Here is a 20609-nt window from a genome sequence, read left to right as displayed (position 1 = left end):
GTGAGGTACAGACAGGAAGTTATGTAGGGTACAGGTGGGAAGTGAGGTAGAGTCAGGAAGTGAAGTATAGACAGGAAGTGAAGTGAGGTACAGACAGGAAGTGAAGTGAGGTACAGACAGGAAGTGAAGTGAGGTACAGACAGGAAGCTCCATGTGGGAGGAATTATAGAGAAGACGTTGCTGGAAGTATCAGCGGAGGAGGTAATGAGATTGTATTTTATCATATCTCCCATCACTCTCCCTTGTAGGACTCCATATTTCTCTGTCCCTCTTTTCGGTCTGATGTACACACAGACATATGAACATACAGAATAACGCCACAAAGTCTTCATATCGCTCTCAGATTTCCCTCAGATATCAGATTATTTCATGTACTGAAGTGAAAACACTGATATAAAAGAAAAGTAATGGTGAAATAAAACATAAGTGGGTGTAACTGATCACATTGTCACCAAACGTCACCCCCAAATAAAAGTTTTCCCTGTAAGGGTCCGGTCACACCAGGAACTGCACGTTTCTCATGAATTTCCACATGTGCGTTTACATGCGTTCTCAGTGCATTTTTTAGCATTGGGAAGGACAGGGGATCAAAGGAGACAAACTTGTGTTTTGTCCCCAGAGTCACATTGCGTTGTGTTTACTCCCATGTACATGCGTTTATGTACTCACAAAATCAGATGATTAAAGACTCATCCAAACCACATGTCAGTGTTTATCATCCACCTGGATGGAGATTCCTCTTTGGATGGGATGATCCCTCTGCACAGTGCTGGACTGGTGACGCCTGACAGGGAGAGCAGCAGCTGCTGCCGCTATATCACACAGGCAGGCCGCCGTATGGATTTTTTATTTTCTTTTTTCAAAACCTGGTGACAAAAATTAGATCTGTAAAATACTCCCCATGCCTCTTATCTAATACTTTGGGGTGTCTACTTTCCAAAAAGGGGTGATTTGGGGGGTGTTTGTACTCTCCTGGAATTTCAGGACCTCCGAAACTGTGATAGGTAGTGAGGAAGAGAAATACGACCTTTGAAAGCCTGAAGGTGGTCATTGGATTTTGGGGACCTGTGTGTGGTTAGGGTGTCAAAAAGTCTTTCACATGTGGGATCCCCATACTCAGGAGAAGTAGCAGAATGTGTTTTGGGGTGTAATGCCACATATATCCATGGCTTGTGTGAGAAATATCTCATTAAAGTGACAACTTTGTGTACAAAAAAAAAAAACAATTTTTGTAATTTTCACAAACCTTTGTCAAAAAATGAAATTTTTCATGCATGCACGGTGCCTCTCAGGACTTACCTTGGGGTGTCTACATTCCAAAAATTGATCATTTGTTTTTTTTTGTTTTTTTGTACTGCCCTGGCATTTTAGCACCTCAATAAATCTGATAGACAGAAGGTAAAAGCTGTGTGAATCCCAGTATATATCTCATAGTTTGTAGAAGCTATAACTTTCAAACAAACCAATCAATATACATTTATTGAGATTTTTCTTTTTTTTTTTTTTTTTTACCAAAGACATGTAGCAGAATTTATTTAGGACTTAAATTTATGAAGAAATTAGATTTTATTGGATATGTTTTATAACAGAAGGGTAGAACATATTGTTTTATTTTCATTTATATAATAAAAAATAAAAATACCCAGTGGAGATCAAATACCACAAATAAAGCTCTACTTGTGTGAATAAAATGATATAAATGTCATTTGGGTACAGCGTTGAATGACGGAACAATTACCATTTAAAGTAGCGCAGTGCTGAATCAAAAAGGAAATGCCCCGGTCATAAAGGGGGTAAAACATTCCGGAAGTTTAAGTGGATAAATAGTCTCTGATCATGTTCCTCCAGGGCGGAGACAAGAACAATGATGTCATCTAGATAGACAATACATTTAGGCTGCCCATAGATGGATGATAACTCGTCCGGTTCATCTATGGACATTCCTGATTAACAGAAGTCCATCTAATGATGGAAAACCTTTGTCAATCAAGCAGCTGCTGTGAATTGTCTGCAGTCGCTGACAATTGGCACAGCAGGGAGGATTCCTCCAATCACCTTGCTTGTGTGGATGGGGAAATCTATTTTGTTTTGTTCTTTTTTGATCGGACCAATGACAAATTGTAGACTTTGACAGGCTGCAGGCAGTGGGGGTGGACGCTGTACCTGTGCCTACCAGGTGTATTATACCGCCAGCATTGCACACACAGGGGCTGAACCCCCCATGTACAAGGGACCTAAGAGACACAATCAGCTTGTCACCCATTCCACCAGACTCCTATAACTGGAAGATTACATTTTTGGGTGGATGTGTTGTAGAAGAACCCAGACCACAGTATTGTGAGGTGAAAATATCATCCAACTTTATTAATCATATATATGTGACACTTTACCAACAGAAGAAAAGAGATAGATAGTTTACATTTCAATGATATATTTATACCATTTATATCATCTATGCTAAGAAACTGATTACCATATGACACACCCCTGATTAATACCAGCCCCGCCCACTTATGTAACCCTCTAAACATCCAAATCCCTGTAAATTCCCAGAAGACACTTTCATCTTTTATCCATAACAGGCTCATTGGGTAGAAGATAACCCAGAGCCCCTCCTGCTCATTCCCACACAACAAGTCCATGTCACCATCTACAAGGTTAGAGGACCTGAAGGAGAACAAGACCATGACCAGCAAGACCATCGCCTGACTGAAGCCATGCTCACATTTCTTTCTAATGCTGCTTTTATGGTCTCCTCAGATACAGATTCGGCAGATGTACATTAGTGTAACCCTTTCACTCCAGCCAATGGAAGGTTTACATCAGCAGCAGCACGGCCTTATAGCTATAGCACCAGGGAGCTTGTTTACATCTTTTACACCAACTGTGTTTTTTTATGGTGGAAGTGATTCATCTGCATTGATAATACTCCCCCCCCCCCCCCCCGCCATGTATACCGGGCTCAGCTGTCCCTCCTGCAAGCTATAGACAGGTATGGCAGGTGCCAGCGGTGAGAGCAGAAGGAGATCAGCAAACATCCAATCTCTGATCTCCCCTTCACTGTATGAATGTGAAAGGGGCAAGATTCTGTCATTTCTGGGTTCAGCGCTGTCAATGCCCGGTTGCTGTGACCAGGGAAGGAGCTGACCAAGTATGATGTGTGCTTGACCATCTTTTTTGTGGTCCAGATGAGTTTGTTAACGGTGTAATATACTTCTTATATATATTTAAAGAGAACCTGTGATTAGCAATATGATGTCATATGGGGGCCATCAACCCCCTGTGTAATAGAAATAAAGTTGAGCAAAAAAAAAAAGTTTAAAATAAACAAAGTAACCCACTGTAAATAAAAAAAAAAAAAAAAAACACAAACAAATTAGTAAACCCCCAGTTCCCGCATACATCTGCAAAGGCCAGTTTTGGGTGCAGTTTGTAGGAAAACAACAATCACACGACTGACTTTACATATCGCTGCACACACCGGAGTGAGAGGAATAACTCTAGGGACATCATTCATGGATAACTATTTATACTGATGACCTGTAAAAGGATTTTAAAGCGTCACCTATGGGAAAGTTTTGGTACTGAAGTTTGTCACCATTTCATGCAATGTGTAAAGCTTGACATGTTTGGTATCTATATACAAGACACAAACCTCATGTTATATTTTTCCCTAAAGAAATTGGGTAATATATTGTGTTTGTGTGTACTAAAATTATCTTTAGTGTTTTTTTTACGTAACATTTGCATTTGATAAAAAGCTGCACATAAAAAATAAAACTACCAACATTTTATTCTCCAGGGTCTTTGCTTTGGAAAAAAAAATGTTTGGGGTTTTAAAAAATTATCTGGCCTAAAAATGTAAATTTAAATATGTGCATAAAAAAAGGAAATCAACTCGGGTAATGAAAGAAAGAACCACAGCAATGTCTAAAATTGTTATCACAACTATAGTAACAATGGCTTAGGAAGCAAACCCACCAAATTACTCAACCAAGTTCCAACTAAACCCATCCAAGACAATGGATCCCACTTCCTCCCATCCAGGTGCCTGTTGGAACTTCTTTACCTTGTGTAGATATCCCCTTCTGAGATCCTCATGATATAAAATAAATGTGCAACACTCTCTATGTGACACCAGATTGTAGACTCCACCTTGAGCTTCCGAGAGATAGTCAGCAGCCATGCAGTTCTGTGACACCACCTTAGGTGATGGAGAAACTTCTGCTGTCAGCTCTGCTATAACATCAATGGTCTCATTGGTTATCTGATCCATGACTCCAGTACACGGGTTCATCTTACTTATCTTAGATTACTTAGATTCCCCATCCCGTCTATGAAGGGATCACTGCATAAAACATTTCCACTCCAGAGAAAATGTTTCTTCTCACTGGAAGGCCAGGGGAGTATTGGAAGAAATTGAGGATTTCCCTTACAGATATGGGAGGGGCAACATAAACTAAAGTACAGCTATGGGGGGAATTGATGAGAAGACATTTTGCGTTATCCTTCCACATAAGAAACAAATGTTATCTGGAAGGACTAGGAATCTATTGGGCCAATGGGGATGAAACATTCTGCAATTACATTGAGAAATCATGAAATGTTACTGGCCTGTGATTGGCTCTCCTATTGTTAGTGAAGTAAGTGAGACTCTCTTTGGCAGTTTCAATAACTGAATTTAAGAAACCGTGTGAAACGTTTATCCCAGATCCAAAAAGATGACCCCCTTGGATTGGTACCCATCCTAATATTCCTAATATGAGTTTGTAGTCCCGGCTACTACAGGAAAGATGTGGGCAATCATTTACACCTTTTACAGCAGGACAGTAAATATCAGAACACAATTCATACATAAGACCAACAGCAGGAAGTCTGCTAACTTAATGTGTAATGCAATCTGTCATTATTATTCCCAGAGTTCCCTCTGCAACATCGTTTTATCACCTGTTATCCTGTCTGTAGATCTGTTATTTTCCCACCTTCTGTAACAGGGTGACAACCCCCATCATTCTGCAGTAACATTACACAGCAGAGTTGTCACCCTGTACAGGGAAGTCTTAGATAGATTATAAGTAAGACACACAACAAGTAAAGTCTAACTTCAGCTAACGCTTCTAAAGCAGTTACAGCAACTGGATTTTTTAACAGTTTAAACCACCAAATGAATGAAAACTGACAGTTGTAGGCACCACCAACAGTGTTATATTGTGTTTCCCTACCCCTTCAACTTCCATTTTTGCAAAATAGCCTTCTACAGGAAGTAGAAAAAACAGATCTGCTGGGAGGATCAACAGGTAAAAAAAAAAAAAATGTTGCAAGGGGATACTCAGAAAAACAAAACTTCTATGCTAATGATAGATTGTACCATTTATATAATTGATTATATGGCCATAGGTACACTTTAGTGCATTTCCAGAGATAAGAAGTGCTCATTGCAAACTTTACCCCAAAAAGACATCTTTCCATTCAGTCATTAAAGTTAACCCCAATTGGATGAATTTCTGTCCCCCAGAAGAAGTGATATGACCACACACTTAGCACTTGGTAAGTTCAGATATCTTATAGTGGTGCTGTGTGAATAGTCTATGGAGATAAGTAATAGCTGGACAGAGGAAGAAGATATCAAGGATGCCCATTATTCACCTGATAAGATCCTGAAGATTTTCAGCAGAGCTAAATGGAATACATGTAGCCATCTGCCATTGGACCCCAATGCTAGTCTCCACTACTGAGGCATTATTATTATTAATGTATAGGCTCTGGCAATGAAGAAAACACAGCTCAGTTATTGAATGATGAAAATACATGTTCAGGTAAAGCTCCATAAAAAAAAAAGATAAAGATAAAAATCATGAGGAAAACAGTTCAGTCATTGCTGAGCATCTAAAAAAAATTGTCAAATGGTAAAATATTCACAGGCCTTCTAGGTGTTTTTCTGATGGACATAGGCACTAAACGTAATGCATCTGGTCATTACATTACAGTTTGTTCACAGATTTGAGTTAATTTTTCACCAGTGTGAACCCCCTGGTGTGTGATAAGATCTGATTTATGCCTAAAAGCTTTGCCACATTCTGAACACTGATATGCCTTCTCCCCAGTGTGAATCCTCTGGTGTCTGATAAGATGTGACTTCTGCCTAAAAGCTTTGCCACATTCAGAACACTGATATGGTTTCTCTTTAGTGTGAATACTCTGGTGTGTGATAAGATTTGACTTATGCCGAAAAGCTTTGCCACATTCAGAACACTGATATGGCTTCTCTCCACTGTGAATCCTCTGGTGTATGATAAGCTCTGACTTCTGCCTAAAAGCTTTGTCACATTCTGAACACTGATATAGCTTCTCCCCAGTGTGAACCCTCTGATGTGTGATAAGCTCTGACTTCTGACTAAAAGCTTTGCCACATTCTGAACACTGATATGGCTTCTCCCCAGTGTGAACCCTCTGGTGTGTGATAAGATCTGACTTATGCCTAAAAGCTTTGCCACATTCTGAACACTGATATGGCTTCTCCCCAGTGTGAACCCTCTGATGTGTGATAAGCTCTGACTTATGCCTAAAAGCTTTGCCACATTCTGAACACTGATATGCCTTCTCCCCAGTGTGAACCCTCTGGTGTCTGATAAGATTTGACTTCCGCCTAAAAGCTGCGTCACATTCAGAACACGGATATGGCTTTTCTCCACTGTGAATCCTCTGGTGTATGTTAAAACATAACTTATGCCGAAAAGCTTTGCCACATTCAGAACACTGATAGGGCTTCTCTTCAGTGTGAAACCTCTGGTGTATGATAAGATTTGACTTATCCCGAAAAGCTTTGCCACATTCTGAACACTGATATGCCTTCTCCCCAGTGTGAACCCTCTGGTGTCTGATAAGATCTGACTTCTGCCTAAAAGCTTTGCCACATTCAGAACACTGATATGGCTTCTCTCCAGTGTGAATACTCTGGTGTATGATAAGATGTGACTTCTGTGTAAAAACATTGTCACATTCAGAACACTGATATGGCTTCTCTCCAGTGTGAATCCTGTAGTGTGTGGTAAGATATTTCTTAGTTTTAAAAACTTTATCACATTCAGAACATTGATATGACTTCTCTCCAGTGTGAACCTTCTGGTGTGTGATATGTTTTGCCTCCATTGTAAAACCTTTATCACATTCCAAACAAGAAATATCTTTTGAAATTACTCCTCTTACGTATACATGGGTATACACTGTAAAGCCGTTGTCACTTCCTGAACACTGAAATTACTTCTCTCCTGTTGTCCTCTGAGGCTGGATCAATGTTGAAGAGGATCCAAAACATTTATGCCTTTTGAACCCTGATATGTCTTGTGTCCTGTGTGAATCCTTCCATGAATTGTGATAAAGACTTTCAGTCACATAAGACACCCATATGGCTCATTTCCCATGTGACTTCGTTGTATTGATAAAGTCCAAAATTACAGAAAACTTGGTTTATAAATCCACCTGTGCAAAAAAAAAAAAAACATAAAAGTCAGAGCTCTATAAATAGGGCTGAATAAATTTGTTTTTTTTTTTTTTTAAAAAATCATTATTAAATGTATCTAATATATAGAAACAATATATACAATGTTATTTTACTGAGGACACTATATTATTCCCATTGGCTGATAAAATAGACATTTTATTACAATTTCCAGCAGGAGAATCTCATTCTTTGTTCTCATTCACAGAAATGTGCTTCATAGTAATGGGGGATGTGCTTGGGTTTTATTTGCAGGTGCATTCAGCAAGTGCATCTAAAAATTGCAGACATAAATGCAAACCTCATTGAAATCAATAGGAGGCAAATCTTGAAAATCAATTCTCTCCATTTCAAAGCTAATTATTTCTAATTAGTTTCCCCGAACTTCAGAGATGTGGTGAGATCTTCCTTTCATTTGATCTCATTAACCCTAGAAATCCACAGACATGTTGTAGGGGATCCTTGCATCTCCATTTCAGTGGGGTAGAAGATCTCACCACGTTTATAAGGCGAGAGAATGTAAAAGGAAGACCGGGCCTTACAGATCTGAGACACAGAAATCTGAGGATAAAAAGTCCAAGAAGTGATCACTACTCTGGTGGTGAGGGCTATAATGGGAAAAGAAGGCATTGTAACCCAACATATAAACCTGCAAAATTATTTACTGAATTTACTTAGAACCTTTCATATCCACTTAGTAATAGCGGATCTGGAATATGGAGAACTTCTTCTTAGCCTCTGGAATATCAAACAGGAAATCCTTCTGCATAAAAAAGCATTGGCTGAGAGGTGAATCGCCGACCGCCCCCCACCACATCCAGACAATGGGGAGAGATCTACTCGGAGTGACCTAGTGCCAGACACAGGGAGGGTAATGCAATCTGTCCATTAAGGAAAAAAGCAGAGAACAGTTTGGGTAAAAAAGGAGATCCTTGGTCTCAAAACATCCTTGTGACCTTTTAGTCAAAGTGATGGCCACAAGTAAGGTCACCTTATGGGATAACAATGTCATGAATATGTCCCAAATAGGTGCAGAATGCGGGTCTTTGTAACACCGACAATACTAACTCTGAAAATAAAACAGAATACGGGCCGAGAGCTTAAACCTTGTTTGAGCCGACCATAAAGAAGACCTTCATTAATGAGAAACTACCACCACTGTGGGGGCAACAAACACTCCGGTCAGGACTATGTAATGTACAACACAACATATAGAGTAGAGCGGTCAGCACAATATTATAGTCATAGTGCCCCTTATACCGCTGGTAGGGGGAACAAATGATTTGGGGGTGTGGTCAGCAGGATGAAAACAATGTTCAGCCATAGGGAAGTGAGGAAAAAATACCCCTATCTGTTATTAATGACTAAGGTATCGGGGTACAGGCATGTGGGAGGTCAGACAACACACGGGGTATCGTCTTCTGTTGCATATCCACAGAAATCACCCAGCATGCTGGCAGATTGTAGGGAGAACCCCAAGTTCCCAGTCCAGACAGGGGTAAGAGCTGTATAACAGCACACACACTCTATTATCCCACCACTGCCACACACATGACAAGGATGGAAGCCCACGGGAACTAGAAAACGAGGAGAGGACCTTGTAGGGTGTAGGAGGGAAGGAGAGGAGATTATTGTTAGTCAATAAAACAAGCTGTGATAGACTTGGCACAGCCTGCAATACCTCTGACCACCACTAGAGGGACACTCCACACAAACCTAGCTGGCTTACCAGTCTCAGGTAGATACAGATCTTACATGCAATCTGGGAAACAATAAGGCTGGACATACATTATACAATTGTTTTGTACAACTTTCCTTCAGATTTACCAAAACCATATAATATGAGGTCATACTCAAACACTTTCAGTTTGTATGCAGTCAGGCCGGTCCTTACACCACATAGATAAAGGTTATCTACAGGAGATTGAACAGGGAAATTGTATAATGTGTGGCCAGTCAAACGGTTGGGGAGCAGTCTAGTAATCAGCACACACTTCTGGGGTTCCTCCATCTACCCTACAAGCTAGAATCCTTGTGTTACCCCCTCTTCCCACTATCCATGTACACCCCTACACCACACACAGGACAGGGGGACAGTGAGGGGACAGGGAAGTGTGGGTGTGTGTGGGGGGGGGGGAAATGCCCATTATCTGTGGTCAGTGTGGGGGAGGGAAGCCTGCTATTGTTATCAGTTAATGAAAAATAAATTGGTGATCACTGAGGGGAAATGTTGGGCATTAGTGATTAGTGGGAAAAAGGGGGAACAGAGTTGCTCAGTTGGGAGACAGGAGGCACTTGTGCTTAGTGGTGGGGTGGATAGGGGAGCAGTGGGGGAAAGAGGGGTAGGCAGTGGGACAGAGAGGGGACAGAGTGGTGGACAGGTGGGGGGGATAGTGAGGTGGATGGGGAAGACTCCAATCACATTGTGAGCCAACTTCCTCACAGAGAGCCCCTCCCCCACAGATGCCCAGGGGCCACACTGACTGCAAACACAGTGCGGGGGAAGGGGGTATTCACAAAGAGGACCCCTCCCCCCATTCTCTGGGATCACACCAGTAGAATCTCATTTGAAGAAGGTTTGTTGGATGTTCTTCTGGTTGGTGGAGGGGAAATCAATGTTGATTATTGAGCGCAGTGAGGAGAAGATTGGGAGGAGCAGGATGGGGAAGGAATGAATTTCTAGCAGTGAATGTGGTTTTCATTCAGTAAATTCCATTCATTCCAGAATGAGATGATAAAAGGAAATGAAATGTTGAACTCCTTCTGAGCGCCATTCATCAATCCATGGAATGTAGTGAGAAGATTTCTCCAAATTCTCCTCCAATAATCTCCTAGTGTATGAGCAGCTTTCCCTTTCTTGTGTCCTCTTCCTTCCTCCCCCGATCACACCGGTGTCTTCAGAGAGATCCGGAGCTGAGCTCTCACATCTCTCAGGACTCTCATATTGCACACACCGGGGGATCACCTCATACACTTCATCTTCTACATGTGCTGGACGCCATGACACTCATTTCTTGGGGAAAACTTTCTCCCGGAGATCTTGCAGGAGATGAAAGGAATGTTGTACGACGCATGTGTGAGACGAGGCACATGACATCACACGCTCCATCTTCTGCATGCACGGTATAACATACATTCTCATATTGGTGGTGTGGGGGAGGGGACACAGAAGGGAATATGTGGGGTTACTTTGGGGGAGGGGCAGTACAGGGGACACAGGAAGAGGGTGACATATTGGGGGATTCTGGAATAGAACACACAAGCCTAACGCTGACCACACACTATACAATCTGATTGTACAATCTTCTTTAGATTTTCCAAAACAATGTAATAGGAGGACACCCCCAAACATTCCATTCAGTGTGTATGGGGGTTGGGCAGATCCTTGTACTATGTAGTTGATGGAAGATGGAAAGGAGATTGTACAATCAGATTGTATAGTGTATGGTCACCTTTAGGGCTCATTCACACCAACAGTTACTCTGGTCATACACTAGGAGACTTTGAAATGAACATCCGTACAAACATTGATATGGAAACTTTCCTCAGTACCTCCAATGATGAATGTCCTTCTAATTTACTGGAAGAAACCTTTGTTTGGAATGAATGGACTTTCCTGAATGAAATCACATTCACTGCTAGAAATTTCTTCATTCCAGAAACATTTTCCATCCGGATCCTTCCAATTTCCTCATCACTGCCATCACACACTTCCATTTCACTCCACTAACCATAAGAAAATGGAGGGAAGGATCTTACAATGAAAAGATTGGAAGGAGATTGTACGAGTGTATGGGCAGCTGAACAAGGCGATGTTCCCGATGTTCTATGGCTTCCGTCACCATCAAAGAAAACAATGTGAGGTTGTATTGTTTGTGCCGAGCGTTCCCACGCCTTGTATAATATTACAAAGAGCCTCAGCCCATAGAATTCTATAGAAGAGAGCCTAACACCTCATTACACCGCACAACAGCGCCCCTACACTGCACACCAGAGAACACGCATTATACACACAATAACATGGGCTGTGTGCTGTGACTGAGCCCCAATATTTCCACCCCCTCCCCCCTGTACTGGAATTGTCCAATCCTGTTCTCTAATATTAGAAAGGAGAGAGTGCCTGTACTTCTCATTACATGTGACCTCACCACCCCTCCCCCATACACAGCAATCCCTGACATCTTACCCCTCCCCCATACACAGCACTCCCTGACATCTTACCCCTCCCCCAAACACAGCCCCCCCTAGCTTCTCACCACTACCCCATACACAGCCCCCCATCAGCTTCTCACCCATCCCCCAGCTTCCCACCCCTCCCCCATACACAACCCCACCCAGCTTCCCACCCCTCCCATACACAGCCCTCACTGGCTTTTCACCCCTCCCCCATACACATTCCTTCACGACTTCTCACCACACCCCCATACACAGCACTCCCCAGCTTTTACCCCTCCCCCATACATAGTCCTCCGAGGCTTCTCGCCCTTCCCCCATACATATCAGCATCCTGCAAATACAGATTCCAACAGTTCACCAATCTTTCTTGCACACCCATTTCCCACAACTCATCGACGTCCACCACAAAAAATAACTGTTTATCCAACTGTCCATCCAGAGCCTCTGGTTTATAGACGAGATCCATCCTAAATATAAAACCATTTATCCAACTGTCCATTCAGAGCCTCTGGTTTATAGACCGGATACATCCTAAATATAGAGCCATTTATCCAACTGTCCATCCAGAGTCACTGGTTTATAGACCGGATACATCCTAAATATAGAACCATTTATCCAACTGTCCATCCAGAGCCTCTGGTTTATAGACCGGATACATCCTAAATATAGAACCATTTATCCAACTGTCCATCCAGAGCCTCTGGTTTATAGACCGAACATATTCTAAATATCGAACCATTTATCCAACTGTCCACCCAGAGCCTCTGGTTTATAGACCGGATACATCCTAAATATAGAACCATTTATCCAACTGTCCATCCAGAGCCTCTGGTTTATAGACCGAACATATCCTAAATATAGAACCATTTATCCAACTGTCCATCCAGAGCCTCTGGTTTATAGACCAAACATATCCTAAATATCGAACCATTTATCCAACTGTCCATCCAGTGCCTCTGGTTTATAGACCGGATACATCCTAAATATAGAACCATTTATCCAACTGTCCATCCAGAGCCTCTGGTTTATAGACGAGATCCATCCTAAATATAAAACCATTTATCCAACTGTCCATCCAGTGCCTCTGGTTTATAGACCGGATACATCCTAAATATAGAACCATTTATCCAACTGTCCATCCAGAGCCTCTGGTTTATAGACCGAACATATTCTAAATATCGAACCATTTATCCAACTGTCCACCCAGAGCCTCTGGTTTATAGACCGGATACATCCTAAATATAGAACCATTTATCCAACTGTCCATCCAGAGCCTCTGGTTTATAGACCGAACATATCCTAAATATAGAACCATTTATCCAACTGTCCATCCAGAGCCTCTGGTTTATAGACCAAACATATCCTAAATATCGAACCATTTATCCAACTGTCCATCCAGTGCCTCTGGTTTATAGACCGGATACATCCTAAATATAGAACCATTTATCCAACTGTCCATCCAGAGCCTCTGGTTTATAGACGAGATCCATCCTAAATATAAAACCATTTATCCAACTGTCCATCCAGTGCCTCTGGTTTATAGACCGGATACATCCTAAATATAGAACCATTTATCCAACTGTCCATCCAGAGCCTCTGGTTTATAGACCGGATACATCCTAAATATAGAACCATTTATCCAACTGTCCATCCAGAGCCTCTGGTTTATAGACCGGATACATCCTAAATATAGAACCATTTATCCAACTGTCCATCCAGAGCCTCTGGTTTATAGACCGGATACATCCTAAATATAGAACTATTTATCCAACTGTCCATTCAGAGCCTCTGGTTTATAGACCGGATACATCCTAAATATAGAACCATTTATCCAACTGTCCATCCAGAGCCTCTGGTTTATAGACTGGATACATCCTAAATATAGAACCATTTATCCAACTGTCCATCCAGAGCCTCTGGTTTATAGACCGAACATATTCTAAATATCTAACCATTTATCCAACTGTCCACCCAGAGCCTCTGGTTTATAGACCGGATACATCCTAAATATAGAACCATTTATCCAACTGTCCATCCAGAGCCTCTGGTTTATAGACGAGATCCATCCTAAATATAAAACCATTTATCCAACTGTCCATTCAGAGCCTCTGGTTTATAGACCGGATACATCCTAAATATAGAACCATTTATCCAACTGTCCATCCAGAGCCTCTGGTTTATAGACCGGATACATCCTAAATATAGAACCATTTATCCAACTGTCCATCAAGAGCCTCTGGTTTATAGACCAAACATATCCTAAATATCGAACCATTTATCCAACTGTCCATCCAGTGCCTCTGGTTTATAGACCGGATACATCCTAAATATAGAACCATTTATCCAACTGTCCATCCAGAGCCTCTGGTTTATAGACGAGATCCATCCTAAATATAAAACCATTTATCCAACTGTCCATTCAGAGCCTCTGGTTTATAGACCGGATACATCCTAAATATAGAACCATTTATCCAACTGTCCATCCAGAGCCTCTGGTTTATAGACCGGATACATCCTAAATATAGAACCATTTATCCAACTGTCCATCCAGAGCCTCTGGTTTATAGACCGAACATATTCTAAATATCGAACCATTTATCCAACTGTCCACCCAGAGCCTCTGGTTTATAGACCGGATACATCCTAAATATAGAACCATTTATCCAACTGTCCATCCAGAGCCTCTGGTTTATAGACCAAACATATCCTAAATATCGAACCATTTATCCAACTGTCCATCCAGTGCCTCTGGTTTATAGACCGAACATATTCTAAATATCGAACCATTTATCCAACTGTCCACCCAGAGCCTCTGGTTTATAGACCGGATACATCCTAAATATAGAACCATTTATCCAACTGTCCATCCAGAGCCTCTGGTTTATAGACCGAACATATCCTAAATATAGAACCATTTATCCAACTGTCCATCAAGAGCCTCTGGTTTATAGACCAAACATATCCTAAATATCGAACCATTTATCCAACTGTCCATCCAGTGCCTCTGGTTTATAGACCGAACATATTCTAAATATCGAACCATTTATCCAACTGTCCACCCAGAGCCTCTGGTTTATAGACCGGATACATCCTAAATATAGAACCATTTATCCAACTGTCCATCCAGAGCCTCTGGTTTATAGACCGAACATATCCTAAATATAGAACCATTTATCCAACTGTCCATCCAGAGCCTCTGGTTTATAGACCAAACATATCCTAAATATCGAACCATTTATCCAACTGTCCATCCAGTGCCTCTGGTTTATAGACCGGATACATCCTAAATATAGAACCATTTATCCAACTGTCCATCCAGAGCCTCTGGTTTATAGACGAGATCCATCCTAAATATAAAACCATTTATCCAACTGTCCATCCAGTGCCTCTGGTTTATAGACCGGATACATCCTAAATATAGAACTATTTATCCAACTGTCCATTCAGAGCCTCTGGTTTATAGACCGGATACATCCTAAATATAGAACCATTTATCCAACTGTCCATCCAGAGCCTCTGGTTTATAGACCGGATACATCCTAAATATAGAACCATTTATCCAACTGTCCATCCAGAGTCACTGGTTTATAGACCGGATACATCCTAAATATAGAACCATTTATCCAACTGTCCATCCAGAGCCTCTGGTTTATAGACCGAACATATTCTAAATATCGAACCATTTATCCAACTGTCCACCCAGAGCCTCTGGTTTATAGACCGGATACATCCTAAATATAGAACCATTTATCCAACTGTCCATCCAGAGCCTCTGGTTTATAGACCGAACATCTCGTCTATAAACCACTGTCCATCCAGAGCCTCTGGTTTATAGACGAGATCCATCCTAAATATAAAACCATTTATCCAACTGTCCATTCAGAGCCTCTGGTTTATAGACCGGATACATCCTAAATATAGAACCATTTATCCAACTGTCCATCCAGAGCCTCTGGTTTATAGACCAAACATATCCTAAATATTGAACCATTTATCCAACTGTCCATCCAGTGCCTCTGGTTTATAGACCGAACATATTCTAAATATCGAACCATTTATCCAACTGTCCACCCAGAGCCTCTGGTTTATAGACCGGATACATCCTAAATATAGAACCATTTATCCAACTGTCCATCCAGAGCCTCTGGTTTATAGACCGAACATATCCTAAATATAGAACCATTTATCCAACTGTCCATCAAGAGCCTCTGGTTTATAGACCAAACATATCCTAAATATCGAACCATTTATCCAACTGTCCATCCAGTGCCTCTGGTTTATAGACCGAACATATTCTAAATATCGAACCATTTATCCAACTGTCCACCCAGAGCCTCTGGTTTATAGACCGGATACATCCTAAATATAGAACCATTTATCCAACTGTCCATCCAGAGCCTCTGGTTTATAGACCGAACATATCCTAAATATAGAACCATTTATCCAACTGTCCATCCAGAGCCTCTGGTTTATAGACCTAACATATCCTAAATATCGAACCATTTATCCAACTGTCCATCCAGTGCCTCTGGTTTATAGACCGGATACATCCTAAATATAGAACCATTTATCCAACTGTCCATCCAGAGCCTCTGGTTTATAGACGAGATCCATCCTAAATATAAAACCATTTATGCAACTGTCCATCCAGTGCCTCTGGTTTATAGACCGGATACATCCTAAATATAGAACTATTTATCCAACTGTCCATTCAGAGCCTCTGGTTTATAGACCGGATACATCCTAAATATAGAACCATTTATCCAACTGTCCATCCAGAGCCTCTGGTTTATAGACTGGATAATAGTGATGGACGAACACGCGAACGCCAGCCGCAAATTTTCTCAAAAGTCCGCGAACCGCGAGTTTGCGGCGGGCTCCATTGACTTTAATGCGAGGCAGACTTTCAAAACCTTTAGGTCATATTTTCATCCACAAAAGACGTACTAGCTGTGCACAAATAGTCCCAGCACATGGACAATGTCATAACAGAAGTATTGCAATTGAAAAAGTTGCCCAAAATTTTTTTTTTATTTTTACAGCAAAAAATATATATTTTTTTTCATAAATCAGCCAGAACTGACAGCAGCCGGTAAATACATGTCTGATACATATAGGGTCCATTCACACATCTGTAAAATGGGTCCGCATCCATTCCACAATTTGGTGGAACCTTTATAGACCCATTGATTTTCATTTCCAGTCTGAAAAATTAGGCATTCACAGGATAAAGAAGTAAGTATCGGCCATTCCAGGCCCCAAAAATTAGCCCACATGGGTTTACCTGACAGCTAAGAACTTAGTATTCTGTGGCTGAAGGTACATTAGGCATTCACATGATACAGAAGTAAGTGGAGGCCATGAAATGCTCCAAAAATTAGCCCACGTGGGTTGAACTGACAGCAAAGAACTTTGTTTTTGATGGCTAGAGGTACAGTAGGCGTTCACAGTATACAGAAGTAAGTGTCGGCCTGTATAGGCCCCAAAAATTAGCCATTCAATGGACATGAAATGCCTTTTATGCCGCTGTATTTAACGACGACAAGGACCAGGAATTGTTGTGGGTGGATGGCGGTCTGGCAGATATTTGTGGCCTGTGATGAGGAATTTCAATGAAACATGGTCTACTGGTGGTCGCATGTGTTGAATTCCTCAGAGATCCATGCCTCATTAATTTTTATAAATGTGAGGTAGTCTACACTGTCATGAGCTAGGCGAGTGCGCTTATCGGTCAGGATCCCCCCTGCTGCGCTGAACGTCCTTTCGGACAGGACACTGGACGGGGGGCAAGCCAACAGTTCCATTGAAAATTGTGCAAGCTCTGGCCAGAGGTCAAGCCTGCCCATTCAGTAGTCCAGGGGTTCATCACTGCTCTGAGCGTCCACATCAACCGTTAACCCGATGTAGTCGGACACCTTTTTTTACACTCCAACATTTGAGCCACAGAAGCCTGCCTTTTTCCAGAACAACGTGACGACGGCATCATGGAAGGTGGAGTGTTGGACAACTGTGAGGAGACAGGAGAAGGAGAAGAGGCTGAACGGTGAGAGCCTGGAGTGTGGCTTTGTGGGTTCTGACTCTGTTGCTCCCACTGGGCTTGGTGATGGGATTTCAGGTGCCTTCTTAAGGCGGTTGTCCCTAGGTGAGTGTTGGGCTTACCGCGACTTATGCGTTGACTGCAAAGGCTGCAGATGGCAACACTGTTGTCAGCAACATTAAAAAAAGCCCACACTGTGGAACCATGTGCGCCAGATGTGACTGTACATGGTTGATGGCTCGCTCCTGATACATTTGCAGTCTGCTTTGTACCTCTTGTGCAATGCAAGTTCTGCCTGCCTCTCCTCCCTATCTGCCGGTCCGTCAGTCTGCCAGTTCTACAAATAATTGGCCAGTAATTGTTGTCACTGTGTGTAGCACTGTTTACACAGCAAGAGGCCAAATTTTTGCAGGACTAAAGTCCAATCTTAGAAAAGTATACTGTTAAATAACACCTCACTTCAATCTGTGGTATTGGGGGGCCACAGGTTTATCACACCAGTTCTACAAATAATTGGCCAGTAACTGTTGTCACTGTGTGTAGCACTGTTTACACAGCAGAAGGCCAAATTTTTGCAGGACTAATATACATTCTTAAAAAATTATACTGTTAAATATCACCCACTTCAATATGTGGTATTAGGGGGGCATTGGTGTATCACACCAGTTCAAAAAATTGGCCAGTGAGTTTGGCGCTGTGTGTACCAGACTTCACTCAGCAAACGAGGCAATATTGTTGCATGACACAAATAAACATGTAAAAGTATACTCAGATAACACCCCACTTCAATATGTGGTATTGGGGGGGGGGGGAATTGGTCCATCACACCAGTTATAATACATTATAAGTGCTTTTGTCACTGTGTGTAGTGTTGCTGCAGAAACGCTCAGTCTCACCACCACACCTGTCACAATGCTGCACAGTGCACAATAATAGTACTAATCCACTATAATATGCCTTCTACAAAGTATATTATACCGTGGATTACCCCCCTCCCCCACCCCCCCCCCCTTTTTAGTGCACTGCACAGCAATACCAAAAAAATTGCAGCCCTTTAAATGACTTTTGTGGACATTAACAGAGCGATTTGTGTCACTGCTGACGATCTCTAACTGCCCCTACAGCAACGACTGGATACCTCTCCCTATACTAAAGACACTGTAATAGACCCTATACTGAAGAGACTGTAATAGACCCTATACTGAAGAGACTGTAATAGACCCTATACCGACATTGCAGCACTTTAAATGATTTTTGTGGACATTAACAGAGCAATTTGTTTCACTGCAGATGACGATCTCTAACTTCCCCTACAGCACAGACTGGATAACCTGTCCCTATACTGAAGAGAGACTGGACCTATACCAAAATACCAGCCCTGAAAAGGACTTTTGTAGACATTAACAGAGCGATTTGTGTCACTGCTGCTGATCTCTTACTGCCCCTAAAGCAACGACTGGATACCTCTCCCTAAACTCAAAAGATACTAGTAGACCTATACCGAAATACCAGCCCTCAAAAGGACTTTTGTGGATCTTCACAGCGCTATATGTGTCTAGCAAACTCTCCCTACACTGGCAGAAAGCGGAATGTGAAATGGCCGCCAGATCGGGTCTATTTATAGGGTAGGGGGACTGTCCATGTGCTGGAATGTTTCAATTGGCTGTCCCGTTCCACCTGACGGCTGTGTCATGGGTAAAAGTTCTCCCCAATGTAAACTAATATGGCCGCCGCGAACGACGCCATATTTGGCGGGTAGCGGACAAGCAAAATATGCCGCAAACCGACCGTCGGGCGAACCGCAAGGCCATCTCTAATGAGGAGACGAAATCACCGCTGGGACACAAGGATCCAGCCAGTTTTTGGGGAAATATCTCCAGATATACAGTAAATCCTTCTGAGAAGTTCCTAAAAAGACAACTGTCATTGGATTCCATGGCATGACTTTAGCTGAATATTAGAAATCACAGCGTATTCCAAGGGGGCTCCGAGGTAAACTGATCCCAGCTTTGTTTGAGGACAGGGAGGAGTACAATGGTCTGTTTGCATAAGTTCTAAACAAAAGCTCCATTGTTCTCCGAGTTTCATTCCTCCAGAAGGAAGAAGCTGCTCTGGATGCACAGATCACACCGGTGGAGTCTACACTGCAGTCTGCATTGTCAGAGGGAGTTCAACTTCTAAACATCTACTAATCAGGTGAACTCTTGGAGGGCCACCTACACAACATTCTCACCTCGTCCATCTAGACTGGTCACTAGAGCTTCTTCTACAGACTCTGACCCATCACTTCCCTCCTCTGCCAGTGCCACTGTATTAGGATCTATAGAGGGACAACACTGGCCTGGTTTTCTACAGGAAGGTAGGTAATTTATAGATCTGTGTGTGAGGGGGAGGTAGGTGATCTATTGTGTTTGTTTGTGTGGGGGGGAGGTAAGTGATCTGTGAGTTCTGTGTTGGAAGAGGGGAGAGATAGATGATCTGTGGGTTCTGTTTTGGTGCGGGCATATATGATCTGTGGGTTCTGTGTTGGGGGAGGTAGGTGATCTGTGTGTTCTGTTTTGGGGGAAGTAGGTGATCTATGGGTTCTGTGTTGGTGGGGGGGGTAGGTGATCTGTGGGTTCTGTGTCGGTGGGGGGAGAGGATAGGTGATCTGTGGGTTCTGTGTCGGTGGGGGGAGGGGATAGGTGATCTGTGGGTTCTGTGTTGGGGGAGGTAAATTATCTGTGGGTTCTGTTTTTGGGGGGGGGGGGTGATCTGTGGGTTCTGTTTTGAGGGAGGTAGGTGATCTGTGGGTTCTGTGTTGGCGGGGGGAAAGTTGATCTGTGGGTTCTGTGTTGGTGGGGGTAGGTGATCTGGGGGATCTGTGGGGGGGGTAGGTGATCTGTGGGCTCTGTGTTG

General features: G+C 42.4%; 1 protein-coding gene across 1 annotated transcript in view; it reads right to left on the bottom strand.

The window, feature by feature from the left end:
- Positions 1-20609, bottom strand: part of LOC309548377 (uncharacterized protein) — a gene marked incomplete at its 3' end in the record, with an annotated part of 387813 nt that overhangs the window by 251439 nt on the left and 115765 nt on the right. The window contains exon 10 of the mRNA XM_082248318.1: positions 6094-6978. Within this exon, the coding sequence (XP_082104444.1) occupies positions 6094-6978 (885 nt within the window). The remainder of the gene's footprint in view (positions 1-6093; positions 6979-20609) is intronic.

Source organism: Pelophylax lessonae (genome assembly GCF_965119305.1).
Source record: "Pelophylax lessonae genome assembly, chromosome: 2".
Lineage (NCBI taxonomy): Eukaryota > Metazoa > Chordata > Amphibia > Anura > Ranidae > Pelophylax > Pelophylax lessonae.
This window is presented reverse-complemented; position numbering and strand designations above follow the sequence as displayed.